Genomic DNA, 14,290 nt, shown 5'->3' with positions numbered 1-14,290 from the left:
ACCCCTGAGCGAGAAGGTACAGATGTGACGTAATTCTACTGCTGTCCACTGAGTGGCGGTCAAGCAGTACAACTTGACAACCAACATGACAAAGAAGTCGAGCATCTGCGTGATGTCATAGCATACTGGCCAATCATAGTGCAACGTCGAAGATGGCGGAATCGATGATGAGCTTCAGGTTTGCCATGAGCCACATACTTAATCAAACTTTCCTCGTTTGGCTGCTATGCTATATGAAAATTAAAAAAAAAAATAAGCGACGTTTGTGTGGATGTTCTTAGCTCACCAGACAGCCATTCGATAGCATATTTCACTGTTCTGCCGCGGCCTTGCCATCTTTTTACGGATTTTAGCGCCACGCTAAGTTAGCTTAGCAACAGTGCTAACAGTTAAACCGTTTGAATGGCTCGATGGCGTGGAGTTTCTTTGAAAAGCTCAGGGCAATTCCGCGTTTCGGTGCTTATACACCCTATAGTCGCCACGGAACGCACGAGTTGAGCCTGTGGGCTAAAATAACGTTGAGCATTGAATATTTGCTCAGATGTCAAATAAAAATGCCACATTTAAAGCCATTCAGTATTTTTTCTCAAGACGCGTCAAACTGAAGGGCTGTCCAGAATCATTCATACAATCAGTACTTTCTGAGCACTGCATAGCGTGGACAATAAAGTTCAGTCATCAGTTAAATGTGATAAAAGATACGTCACCCATTGCTTTCGCAACAATGTTGTGAGAACAACTGTTCACCTGTCATAAATATTGAAGCATTCAATGAATTATAATGGCATATTGTCTTCAAATTAGTGTATTTTACAAAACCCCTGTCTGTGCTAAAGTAAATGATATCTCAGTTTGTATTGAATTTACACAATGTATACCGGGATGTGAGGGCTTGATGTTAATGATGTCCCCCTTTGTCCCCCATAGGAGCTCTCGAGAGTTATGGACCATTCTCCTGGGACGTTCTGCGCTGAGAGAGCCAGTATGATTTTATTTTATTTTTCACACGTCCTAGTGGTTGGGGACTAACCTAAGTGGCAAATTCCAATTGAATGCCTATGTCAGATAGTTTGATGATATGACTGTGTTGACAATCACTGTTGCTACCCCTGAAACAGAATACACACTGCATATTTAAACACTAAAATGTTCAACCAAACCATATGATTTAATGTACTGAAACTCCGCGTGTGTCAACAATAGACACAATGAATGCACAATGGATGCATGCACATACAAAAGATGGACATAACTAATATTCTGTGAAGGCCCAGATAGAATCGGAGCTGGAAACACACTGGGAGCGACTGCATCAAGGCCTGAGCTACTACAAGCCACCCAGGTATGCTTGGTAGATTGTTTTGTTTTCCTCCTCGATGATTTCAAACAGTAAAGGAAAGAAATAACTGCAATTGCACTCGTCTAGCTCCGCCTCGGCCAGCAAAGTGAAAGAGAAGAAAGATGTCGCAGAGCCGCTGAAGGATTTTGGTCTCAGGCTCAGTAAGCTCCTGGTAAGATTTTGCGAAAAGCACTTGATGAGCTCTTTGTTTGTCAGTTTTTGTTGAACATGTCCAATGTGTTGTATAATGACAGGGCCTGGATGAGTTGCAGAGTGTGCAGCTGCTACAGTGCTACTTGCAAGAGGACTACAGAGGAACCCGTGATTCTTTAAAGGTGAGCTCTCGCTGCAGGTCATTCATGCTCATTGTTAAATGGAGACACGGGAGAACTCGAGTCATGTTGACATTATTCATCTTTTGTGTGTGCGCAGGTTGTGCTAAAAGACGAGCGGCAAAGCCAAGCATTGCTGCTCAAGGTCAGTAAATATCTGCTGTTCCTTAAAAAAATAAAATAAAATAAATCTTTGTTTAAATCAAGTGTGTGTGTCTATGTCCGTGTCCACAGGTAGCAGACTATTACTACGAGGAGCGCATGTGTCTTCTCCGCTGCGTCCTCCTGTTGCTGACATATTTCCAAGATGAGCGACATCCCTACAGGGTTCGAAAACCACCTCGCCCCAAAAAGTATGATTCTCTGGTCCTTGTTTGGTTTCGTAACATACCTTTTGCTCTCCTTGGCAAGGCCGAATATTCTAACTGCATCAATAAGTTGGAGAAGGACCTGGTCAGCGGCTACCAGGCTCAGTTCCAAAGCCTCTTCAAAGCTGAGGCACCCACGTGGGAAACCCACGGAAATCTCATGGTGATGCTCCGCCGCACGTCCGACGGAGGAGAGGGGGCTGAAAGGACAGCGCATTAAACATTTTGTTGCCGTCCCTCAGACGGAGCGGCAGGTGTCACGCTGGTTCCTGCAGTGCCTGCGTGAGCAATCGCTGCTGCTGGAGATCGTCTTCCTGTACTACGCCTACTTTGAGATGAGCCCGGCCGACTTGCTGGCCTTCACCAAGATGTTCAAGGAGCAGGGCTTCGGTCTGCGGCAAACCAACAGGCACCTGGTGGAAAAGAGCATGGACACGCTGGTCGATCGCATTGGGTCAGAACACTTTGATTTCTTTGTTGATTAAAATAATGCACTGCATACCCCCGTTAATGACAATGTACAGTATATTGTTCTCTGTATCGCAAGTGAGCTCATGTTGACATTTTTTTTCTTCCCTGGTGCAATGCAGCTACTTGAGCTCTCTCATCCTGGTTGAGGGCATGGATGTAGACTTTCTTCACAAGTGTGCACTGGAGGACTGCACAGAGCAGCATCAGTTTTCCAGTGTTCCCGACATTGTCAAGGTTTGACTATGGTTACAAAATTAGTGGTACAGCCTCTTTAATTGGAGTTCATTAAATGTCTGTTTCTGTCTTCTTACCTTCCCTCTCTCAGGAGATGGACCAGCTACTGTTGACCTTTGGGGACATCCCCCACCACGGACCGGTGCTTTTAGCATGGGTCCTGTTGCGCCACACGCTCAGACCTGAAGAGTCTAACCCTGTGGTTCGGAGGATCGGCAGCACCGCCTTGCAGCTAGAGGTCTTCAAGTACCTTGCTACCATGCTGAAAGGCCTGGGAGTTTCGGGGAATAATGTAATGCAGTGCCAACCTGATCAACTCTGGTGTCATCTGTGTCATCTTTGGATAAAATAACTTTTTTAAAATTTATTTTTAATCTGCGCCGCAGTGCACAGCAAGCACAGCCAAGATGTGCATCTACGGCCTCTTGTCGTTCGTCATCACATCTTTCGAAGAAGAAAGCCTACAGGTATGTTAGCTATCTTCACACAGCATTCTCGCCCATGTTCGTCCTCACGTTTTTCATACTATTAATCAGCATATCCTCAGAGACAGACTTAGTGACTGGGTAAAAATCTCAGGGGCCGCTCTTTCCTGGTTCATATTGTATCTATCAAATTGATCATCTTCGGACATCTGTCTTTTCCGTGGTGTTCCTCAAGGGTCATTCTGAGCGCTCTTTTTTTTTTGTGTGTGTGTGTGTGTGTGTGTGTGTGTGTGAACATGCTTCCTTCTTAGGGGTGTCATCTGCAAATTTGAGGCTATCTCATTCTGTATGACTTTCATGCAGCCGGCCTCGAGATTTAGTCTTCATTTAAAGCTGACATTCCAGATGAAATAAGCGCAGGGGGTGATTGCTTGTCAACAAGTAATGGCTGGATATCACACAACTTGATTGAGTTGAATGTGACAAAAACTGAAGTATTTATTTGTGATCCCGGACAACTTGTATTTTGAAAGTTTAAACTTGTTTAGGGTCGAACTATGTGAAGCACTTTGAGAAAAGTCCTATAAAATAAAATACACTTACCTGCTCATATATGTTTGACCCCTCGCAGACTGGAAGCGCAGGGTCGCAGAGCTCCCACCTGATTGATGCCGCCTGCGAGGTCCTCTCTGCACCCAGCCTGGCCGAAGTCTTCTGGGAAATGGTGGGGACCGAATTGCATCATTAAAGGGACTTGCGGGAATAATTGTCCAATAATTGCCTACATTTTGTTGCAATCCTGTCACAGAAGCCCAACATGGGTTTGGGAATGATCCTTGACAGCGCCATCGGGATGTTCCCTCACAAGATCGCACCGCTTTTACAGCTCCTCACTGCGCTGCTGTCTAACAAGTTCACTGTTAAGAAGGTAAAATGCTCACACTGGGATTTTGTCATTAAAGAGTGTTATTTGTAGAATTTTTACAGGAAAGAAAATTGAGTAAATTTTGGAATTATAGATGCTGTTTACGGCAAGTGATAACTGGGGAGGACACTCTGCAAGTTATAATTTTTAAGAAATAAAAAAGTTAAGAAATACTATGCATCAGATCTTTGTGCTTATCTTAACTCTTAATACATTTCTAAATATTTCAGTGTGTTAAATTTGGAATTTATGTGGCATTGTGAGTGATATATTAAAAACTTAAGTTCTGAATACATTTTTGACAAAAGTGAAAAAGTTATGGTGGTGGCTGTTAGTAGATGTGATTGGCATTGATCATTTTGTAAAAATACCAAAAATAGTTTTTTTTTTCTCCATTTTGCAATTACACATCATTGTGTACAATTTTAAGAACATTTTAAAAATGTAACTCATCTTTGAATACGGCTCATATGTAAAACAAAAACGCAGAAACAATTTAGGGTGAATAGTATTGCGCATGCAATATTTCCATTTTATTTTTGATGCATCTGCGGGAATATCAAAACAGTGTTAGATTTTGTCAATATTGAAAATGAAGTGGTGGATTAGGGATGGAAGTATTGAATCTATTTTGGAATATTTCTCTAACAAAGCAAAAGAGGGGAGGTGAACAAACTGCAACAGACCTGCTCCAAAAAGCTGTGCTGTTACTTCCTGTGTGGCAGGTGTACAACTTTTTGGATAAGATGTCCTTCTACACGCAAGTTTACAAGCATAAGCCAAATGACATCATCGCCAAGGAGGACGAGACATTATGGAGGAGACAGACTCCCAAACTTCTTTACCCGCTCAGTTCGTTCATTTGAATTTGTACTCTCTGAAGCAACCCCCCACCCCCAAGAAGTGCAACACTATAAAAAGATTTGGTCTTCTCATCTAGGTACGGGCCAGACCAACCTGTGGATGCCGCAAGGCATTCTAGGCCAGGTGATGATTGGCAGCGATCAGGGTTACGTGGTGCGCTGGGACTACTCGTACAGCTCCTGGACGCTGTTCACGTGCGAGGTGGAGATGCTGCTCCATGTTGTGTCCACCGCAGGTACACCGCATTGCTTCAGTTGGACAGTATTTTTGTACCCCCCCACCCCCCGTTCATGCGTTCCACCAATGAAATGTAGATGTCATGGCGCACTGCGCCCGAGCCAAGCCCATCTTGGACCTGGTGCACAAGATCATCAGCACCGACTGGACCGTTTCAGACTGTCTGCTGCCCCTCACGTCACGCATCTACATGCTTCTGCAGAGGTAAAACTCGAACACACAAAAGTGCTTTTTCGAAATTAGATGTACTGTCAATGCTGTGAGAAATATATTTTTTGTTTTCGAAAATCTGTTTTGCTTCAATATTCACATGACGACAAAAATATAAGTAATAACCAGAAAAAGTAATATTACGATAAAAGACAACATTTTGTCATCGAAATGATGCAATGAATTTAACAACTAAGTCATAATGTATATCCATTTTATTGGGGAAAAGTTTCATCAATAGTCCATTTTATTTTGTTCTCTAAAACACATTCTTATGAGTTATTATTGGCTCCATAAATGCATTTGTGCATATTGTCACTTTTGTACAGTTTTTTTTCTTCTTCAATGTGTCAGGTTATCGTCAGTCATCAACCCTCCGGTGGATGTGATAGCCTCGTGCGTCAACTGCCTGTCGACGCTGGCCGCCAGGATGCCCGGCAAGGTGCCGACGCTTTGCCCCTGTCGCAGAGTGCCGCGTGTTGCCGCGCTCTCTTCATTTTTATTCTTTGTCTTTTCAGGTGTGGTCCAGCCTGCAGCGCACGGGTTTCCTCCCATTCTCCTCCAACCCCGTGAGCAGCATGGCCCAGTGTGTCAGGTGCCGTCCTGTGTCATATGAAGGGCTCGAGCGCCAGGCAGGACTGCTCTTTTCAATTCTCGTCGTCCTGTTTCCCTACAGCGCGGAGGGCATGAAAGCGGGAAACTACGGCAACCTGCTGGTCCAGATTGAGCAGCCCAGAGGGGAGTACGCCGTGACCATGGCATTCCTCAAGTTGGTCACCACCCTGGTCAAGGTGAGTCTCGCTTGTTGTCGCCAGCTACGCACAAACGAGTCCCACCATAAATGAGACTCATGTTGCTTTCAGGGTCAGCTGGGCAGCACTCAGAACAAAGGACTCATTCCTTGCGTGCTGCTGGTGCTGAAGGAGATGCTGCCTACCTACCACAAGTGGCGCTACAACGCCTACGGCGTCCGAGAGAGGATCGGTGAGCTGCCGCGTTTCGGCGCATGGTGCGTTTTTTTTTCTTTTCCCTTTTTCTGTGGTAAGTCAACTCGCAGCATATCCCTTCTGTCCTGCTCCAGGCTGTCTCATTTTGGAGCTCATCCACGCCATCCTTAACTTGAGTCCAGAGGGGGAGGACCAGGGCAGGTATGACATCACGGTGCCAGCTGGTTGGGAGGCATTTTGCTGTGTTGACTTTTATTCATTTATTTTCTTTCTTTGACCAAGACTTGATTTACCAAGTGGGGCAAGTGTTATATCCAGATGCACATCCTCCTCCGAATAGATTTTAATTTGTATTTTTTACAGCATGCCAACATTGCAGTCGCTATGCATCTATAGCCTGGCCAACACAGAGGCCGGGCAGGCCGTGGTCCACATCATGGCAGTGGGTGTGGACAAGATCGACATGGTTCTGGCCGCTCAGCCCAGCAGGTCCGCAACAACTCGTCAGCAACGATTTTCGTCTCATGAAACAATAATCGGCAACTAACCTCATCTCCTGTCGCCTTCGTATAGCTGCGGCTCCGAGGGTCCGGGCCAGGTCCTGATCCAGATGGTCAAGCTGGCCTTCTCGGTCACCAACAACACCATCCGCCTCAAGCCGCCTTCTGATGCGGTGTCGCCTCTGGAGCAGGCCCTGACACAGCACGGCGGCCACGGCAACAACCTAGTAGTCGTGCTCGCTAAATACATTTACCACAAGCACGACCCAGCACTGCCCAGGCTCGCCATCCAGCTCCTCAAGCGCCTAGCCACAGTAAGTTGTCATCTTTTTTTTAAACTACACTCCATCCTGGCCTCAACTATAAATTAATCCCCCCTCCATCATGGCTAAAGAAAGGTAACATTATGAAATGAAATGGCAGTTGTCGCCTTGTGTAGGTTTAAAAAGTAGGATTACACTGTTCGGTCATACTGCAATTATCATTCTGTATAACTATCACAATACAAAACACAATACGTTTTTTGCAGTTAATGGGGACAAGAACCCCCGGCGAAAAGTGAAATACCGCAAAATAGGATCACGGGAGGAATCCACTTGCGCTCTCACTGGTCGATGTCTCGCCAGTTTATTTCATTTTCTTTTTTTTATTTTGTATTCATTTTTGTGCAAATACAGTAATTTGGGAAAAAACGCGAGGCACTGAAGCCGCAAAACGTGCAACGTGACGCGGCGAGGGATTACCATGTATTACTCTTACTCGCACATGTTCATGATCATAATCAAAACCGGTTTTGATTCAGATACACTGCAACACTGTGCGCTTCTGGTTAGGCGCAATCTGCCTTGCACTTGTCAAATGTGGAATGACAATATAGTCAAATTCTATTCTCATTATCTGATTGCGTGCACGCCTCTCGCCCTGCCAGGTGGCCCCCATGTCCGTCTACGCCTGCTTGGGCAGCGACGCGGCAGCCATCCGCGACGCTTTCCTCACGCGGCTGCACAGTAGAACGGAAGACATGAGGATCAAGGTGATGATCCTGGAATTCCTGACGGTCGCCGTGGAAACGCAGCCGGGACTCATCGAGCTCTTTCTCAACCTGGAAGTGAAGGACGGCAACAGTGGCTCCAAGGTTGGTGGTGGTTGTATTCGGACCTTTGTCACCCCAAAGGTCAAACGCTCATCTGGTGGGGGGATGTCATGGTCTTTGTGTCCCCGCAGGAGTTCCTGTTGGGCGAGTGGAGCTGCCTGCATGTGGTGCTGGACCTGATCGACTCCAAGCAGCAGGGCAAATACTGGTGCCCTCCACTACTTCACCGCGCCGCCCTGGCCTTCCTGCTGGCGCTGTGGCAGGACCGCCGAGACAGCGCCATCTCCGTCCTGCGCACCAAGTAAAAATGTGGCACCTCACGCAGTTTCAAGACTGGGAAGAAATTCGAGAATCACCTGACTTTTTTTTTTTGTTTTGTGGTAACACAGAGACAGGTTTTGGGAGAATTTAACCACACCCCTTTTCGGAACACTGGCGCCACCTTCAGATACCACTGAGGTATGCATTGTCTACATTCACACAATCAATTGGCAAACGGAAGATGCAACCTAACAAATTGGACACGTGCTCCCACAGCCTTGTGTTCTGGAAACATGCGCTTTTGTCATGAAAATCGTCGGCCTGGAGATCTTTTATGTCCACAGGTAAGTTTCAAATAAATGAATAAAACTCAAAACACATTAACAATGGAAAGGATTTGTGAGGGGCGGGGGGGTTGATCTCTCACCAATCCCTTGTCTGAATTGGAACTTGCATGTGCGCGACAGCGGCTCGCTGGAGCCGTCACTGAAGGACGGCCTGCAGAGGTTCGCCAACGCGCGGCATTACGAGTATTGGTCTCAGTATGTCAAGTCGCTGGTGTGCCACGCGGCGGCCATGGAGGACGAGGGGGTGTGCTACTTCCCCGAGCAGACGCACATGCTGATCCTGGCCTGGCGGATGCTTCTCATCCTCGCGACCACCCACGTGCGTCTCTCGACTCATTTCTGGGGGTTATTGCCATTCCCAGTTATCCTAAACATTTATTTTCACGCATTTCTTTATTTTCTCAGTCCGACGTGATGCACCTGACTGACAACCAGACGAAGCTGAAGCTTTTTATGGACGTGCTGGATGCCACCAAAGCCGCCGTAAGTTGCAAGCATTTCGGCCCTCCCCGTTGCCCTGCCCGCTCAGGTCCGCCTTCTTTGCCCCACAGCTGACCAGACCCATGTCTGTGCCGTGTCTCCGCCTCGGCTCCATGACGGCCACGTTGCTCCTCATCCTTCTCAAGCAGTGGAGAAGGTACAAAAGGGTGCAGCTGAATCAAACCGCTTTACAGAAACATAAAATAATAAAATACGGTAATATGACAACATAACGCATGGACAGCCATGCAATCGTAACTATTCCTGCATATGCCTTGTTGTTGACAAAGGTGAAAATGTTCGCTACAGTTAGTTTATGATGTAGTTTCAGTTTTCATATTTTTGAGAACTTTTTTTTTTAATGAAAAAAAATCTCTTTATTTGGTTCGTCTTTGTCAGCTATGTTTAGGACTTAAACTGCTGCAGGTAACAAAAATCTCTTGTTCCTGGTGTTAAAATGACAAAGCATCAAGTGTGGTATCCAAATTTTAAAATTGTTACGTTCAATTTTGATAGCACATAACTAAATATTTACTTTTTTTCACACTTGTTGGAAATGCAGACAATCCAGAGAGATGCAACTATTGTGGAAAAAGGTCCATTTTGTATCAAGTTCACCTGTAAAGCTTTGGTCTTAGCTCATTTCTCATCATTCCTCCTCTCCAGCGTGGTGGCGACCGCTCCCGACATCCTGTTGCCGCTTTCGCTCATGCTGGAGTGCGTTCTACAAGTCGACCAGCAGATGATGGACAGGACCAAAGCCAAAATCCTGTCAGCGCTCATCTCCGTGCTGCAGATCCAAGGTATGAAAGGCGCAACGTTTTCTTGTTATGGACCAAATTTACTTTCCCAACTACACCTCTAAAACATCATGTATGTACAGTATTTCTCCTTTAAAAAATACATTTATATATGTTTGATTGAATCCCTTATTCAACATTTTCACATCCATGTTTTGAGAGTGTGCCAAATGTGTCACGAACAGCAAATATATACCGAGAAAAGAGAAACGTGTTCAAAAATCCCTGAGAAAACGTTTTGTGATGTCAAAAATGTGGTCCAGGTGGTGAGGTGTCGCTGCTGCCCCAGCTGCTATTGTGTGTGTGCGAGACAGTGAAAGACGAAGCGCTGTCGCTGAGGGACAGCACTCGTCATCTGCAACACTCGGCGGAACCTCTGAAGGACGATGACAGCATGGAGACCGACGTCCCCCGCGGCCTCCACAAAGACCATAAGGATGGGGTAAGTCCACTTCATTCTTCCATCCATCCATCTATCTATTCATTCATCTGGCCAAGCTGTCGTGATTTCCCCACCCATGCTTATTTATTTATTTTGGTCCCCAAGGTGTGTGTGCTGGCGCTGCACCTGGCCAAGGAGCTGTGCCGCACTGACGAGGACGGCGAGCACTGGGTGGCCGTGATGCGGAAGGTTCCAGTGCTGCCGTCTGTGCTCACCGCCATGGAACTCAGTCTACGCTCCAAACAGAACCTCTACTTTACCGAGGCCGCCTTGCACCTGCTGCTTACACTGGCCCGCACGCCGCAGGTCAGTCAAAAATACCAGCTCCTCAAATCTCATGCATTGTATAGACCAGCGGTGGTCAACCCGCAGCTCGCAAGCATACGGCTCTTTGGCTGGTTCAATGCAGATACCAGGCTTTCACACCACAAGCAACGAAAATGCCTCGGCAGTGGCGCTGCCATTCAAACAATGGATCTAAATACACAGAATGTACTACGTTAGCCTTTCATCAATCCCGTTACTTGATTGACATAGAAGGCAACCAGTCAGATGACTGAATCATCACTAATGCGCAAACCGCTAAGTACTAAAGCGCCAAGTGCTAAAGTGCTAAGCTCGTCTGCGAATTCCCTCAGATTTTAAGGCAGGGGTGCAAAATACGTCGAAAGCAATCGACCGGGAGCCAACGGACTGGTCCCAACTCGACCACGAGGGGTGGGAGCAAGAAATGGGGGGCTAGGGGGCTTTGTGTCTTGAGGTTTCGTTCATGTTAGGGCCGGTGCTCATCAGGTGCGGATGTGTGCGAGTGCATGGTTGGGCACCCGCGTGCGTGTGTATATGCTTGCACGTGTGCAATTGGGGTGATTGTGGGAAGTTGGTCGCTTCAAAAGTTGATCTTTGGGCAAAAAAACGTGCGTGTGTGAGTGAATGAATGAGCATGCGCGAGGACGGGATGCAGTGATGCGTATGTGCGCCCATGTGTATGATGTGGCTCTTTGCAGTACCACGGTCAAAAATTCTCTTAGTGTCTGACTAGTGACCCCTGCTACACACGGTCGTTTTTTTCAGGCCAAAACGCCTTGCTATACATGGTCGTTTTTTTTGGGGGGGGGGGGGGTAAAAATGCCTGACTATACATGGTCATTTTTTCAGATAAAACGGCTTACTATATACATGGTCGTTTTTTTTCCGGGTAAAACGCCTTATTATACATGGTCGTTTTTTTCCGGCCCAAAACGCCTTATGGTCGTTTTTTTTTTTTTCCGGCTAAAACGCCCGACAATACGTGGTCGTTTTTTTCGCCAAAAAACGCCTTACTATACATGGTCGTTTTTTTCCGGCCCAAAACGGCTTACTATACCTGGTCGTTTTTTGGGGGGGGCTAAAGACGCCTTACTATACATGGTCGTTTTTTTCCGGCCCAAAACACCTTATGGTCGGTTTTTTTTTCCCGACTAAAACGCCTGACTATACATGGTCGTTTTTTTCGGCCCAAAACGCCTTACTCTACATGTTTTATTTAGTTTTTTTTTTTTTAGCTAAAAACGTCTTTCTATACATGGTTGGTTTTGTTGGGGGGGCGGGGGGGCTAAAAACGCCTTATGTTTTTACATTTTGTAGAACATGTTAATCTCATTAAATAAATACTCCATTTATCGTAAATACCATAACATAAATAAAATGAACATTTTTAGACCCTCCCCCACCATCCCTCCCATCTTCGGCCCGTTAGTCATGTGTTTAATCCACTTGATGATTCATTTCAGTTTTCCCACCCTGCTTTCACCCCATACATCTGTCCAAATGTGGATTTCTGAAAACCAAGCATTTGTTCCTCCAGGGTGCAGCAGCTGTGGCCGGAGCAGGAGTCATCCAAACAATATGTCTGCCTCTCCTCAGTGTCTATGAAGTCTGGAACAACGGCGCGTCACAGGTAGTCGACTTGTTTTGTTTTTGTTGTTCTCTTGGCCTGTGCTTTGAAATGGCGCCCTCTCCTGAGCAGAGTTTCAGCCGTAAATCTCAAGACTGCGCGTGCTGGCCTGGTGTCTACCGCCTGTGCGTGTCCTTGATGGAGAGTCTGCTCAAGACTCTGCGCTACAACTTCATCAACGAGGCGCTTGACTTTGTGGGTGTGCACCAGGAGCGCATCCTGCAGGTACGGCACCCCAGAATGATTTTTTTTTTCTTCAACATTGACGGCCACACTAACTTGTCACCACCTCTCACTCAGTGTCTGAACGCCGTGCGCACCGTGCAGAGTCTGGCATGTCTGGACGAGGCCGACCACACCGTCGGCTTCCTGCTGCAGCTCTCCAGCTTCTCCGAAGAGTGGCAGTTCCACCTGCCCAAGCTGCTCCATGACGTCCAGGCAAGTCCCGGAGGAATCCGGTCCGACACGACTCATTAAGGGGGAACGCAAGGCAAAATGTTCCTTGTGCCCACACTTGACATTTTGTTCGAATTAATATTGCTGAAACGTATGAATGTGCTTCCAGGTGAATCTGTGCTACTTGTGTCAGACTTGCACGTACCTGCTGCACAGCAAGAAGATGCTGCACCACTACCTCCAGGTGACCACCACGTCCTACCTGTAGCGAGCAGACCTCTGAGCTCCATTTGAGTCTTGTCAGCATAGCAGTGGAAGCTGAGGCTGTGATGGCAAATATTTTGTCCAAGCGGACGCACAGTGTCCAAACAATCAAGCCATAGGGCCACATTGGTGGACTGATGCAAAATGCTAAAGACGGGCCGACAGCATTGTCTTGATCAACCTTTAAACAAACTTTACTTTAACACGGACGCTTTTCAAACATCAAGTGCACATTTTCCTCCTTCAAGGCGAAGAATGGCGAGTCGTTGCCCCCCGGCCCCCTCCCCAGGACGCAGCGCCCCCCACAAACGCCGTCCAAGGAGTTGCAGCCATCCACTCCCGTGGCGTCGGCTCGATGCGAGCGGGACGAAGTAGAGCAGAAGGCTGTGTTGGCCGTGCAGTGCGCCCTGCTCAAAATCCTCAGCAAGACTCTCGCCAGCCTGCAACATTTCACTCCCGATTGCTGCCAAATCATACTGGATCAGGTCAGGATTTGTCAGCATGTTTTTTTTCTTTACCAACTATAGGTTGAAACCTTTACCCGAAATTCACACTCTGCTTTGAATCCTTAATCCGATGAAAGGGGAAGTATACCAGCGATTTCGTTGACCTTCGTGTCTGTGTTTTTGTCTCAATCACTGTGCACGCAGTGCATGGATCTGTCGCCGTACCGCACGCTGTTTGCTTTGAGCTTCACGGCCCCAGCCTTTGATCCAGACGTGTCTCCATCCTTCGGGACCTTGCTGGCCACGGTCAACGTGGCGCTCAGCATGCTCACCGAGGTACTGCCAACACACATGCATCCTTCGGGGAAGGCATGCATGACGTGACAACTTTGTTTGCGTTGTGTCAGATGGAGAAGAAGAAGGAGGCGGCCTCGCTCAGCATTGTCTCTCTCGCCTCTTCTGAGGAGATCCAGGCTCTTAAGTGAGTAGTTTATGTCGGCGACACGACCTTTGTGCGCGGATGTCCTAAACACGTGTGTTCTGTTCTTGAGGTCCCTGCTGATGTTCACCATGGAGAACTGCTTCTACGTGTTGGTGTCACAGGCATTGCGCTGCCTCAAAGACGCAACCATCTCACCGCGAGACAAGCAGCGTCTCAAGCAGGAACTCAGCTCTGAGCTGGTAAGGATCGTTTTCAACATGGTTTTTAGCAAGATTTTTAGGTTTATTACTTTTAATACTCTTTTTTACAGAGCACCCTCCTGTCCAGCCTCTCGCGTCACTTCCGCCGCGGCTCGCCATCATCCCCGGCGGGCATCGGCGGCGTAGCAATCCTGCCGTGCCCGCCGCAAGCCAAGCCGACCACGCCGGGCTCCAAGGGAGCCCATGAGGGCCAGGAGCCCATCATCCAACTGGTGCAGGCCTTTGTGCGATTGGTGCAGAGATGAACGAAATATTGCCGACACAATAAATGTGT

At 47.2% G+C, this 14,290-nt stretch overlaps 1 protein-coding gene across 1 annotated transcript; it reads left to right on the top strand.

Moving 5' to 3' along the window:
- The first annotated feature begins 51 nt into the window (after positions 1-51).
- Positions 52-14,267, top strand: nup188 (nucleoporin 188). The gene is made up of 43 exons (XM_052050973.1): positions 52-178; positions 928-982; positions 1,269-1,342; positions 1,427-1,511; positions 1,594-1,674; positions 1,772-1,816; positions 1,906-1,998; positions 2,083-2,202; positions 2,282-2,493; positions 2,630-2,744; positions 2,836-3,036; positions 3,131-3,211; positions 3,801-3,893; positions 3,978-4,097; positions 4,820-4,946; positions 5,035-5,193; positions 5,273-5,399; positions 5,760-5,847; positions 5,924-6,000; positions 6,082-6,196; positions 6,269-6,389; positions 6,487-6,553; positions 6,716-6,841; positions 6,926-7,166; positions 7,781-7,987; positions 8,077-8,246; positions 8,335-8,404; positions 8,483-8,550; positions 8,674-8,872; positions 8,959-9,036; positions 9,105-9,190; positions 9,700-9,836; positions 10,097-10,275; positions 10,381-10,581; positions 12,119-12,211; positions 12,281-12,433; positions 12,509-12,646; positions 12,774-12,848; positions 13,117-13,353; positions 13,519-13,650; positions 13,722-13,795; positions 13,866-13,995; positions 14,067-14,267. Exons 1-43 carry the CDS (start codon positions 153-155, stop codon positions 14,259-14,261), a joined length of 5,271 nt encoding a protein of 1,756 aa, XP_051906933.1. The 5' UTR covers positions 52-152; the 3' UTR covers positions 14,262-14,267.
- The last annotated feature ends 23 nt before the right edge of the window (positions 14,268-14,290 follow it).

Source organism: Hippocampus zosterae, chromosome 18 (genome assembly GCF_025434085.1).
Source record: "Hippocampus zosterae strain Florida chromosome 18, ASM2543408v3, whole genome shotgun sequence".
NCBI lineage: Eukaryota > Metazoa > Chordata > Actinopteri > Syngnathiformes > Syngnathidae > Hippocampus > Hippocampus zosterae.
Note: the sequence above shows the minus strand (reverse complement) of the source record. Positions and strands in the feature narration are given on the sequence as shown.

What these genes read in the sequence shown, in the direction of transcription:
- nup188 (XM_052050973.1), top strand. Translation starts at nt 153, where the DNA reads ATGGCGGAATCGATGATGAGCTTCAG. An exon ending in GAACCCGTGATTCTTTAAAG is followed by an intron (nt 1,675 to 1,771) that starts GTGAGCTCTCGC and finishes GTGTGTGCGCAG; the next exon opens with GTTGTGCTAAAAGACGAGCG. An exon ending in CCGCCAGGATGCCCGGCAAG is followed by an intron (nt 5,848 to 5,923) that starts GTGCCGACGCTT and finishes TTGTCTTTTCAG; the next exon opens with GTGTGGTCCAGCCTGCAGCG.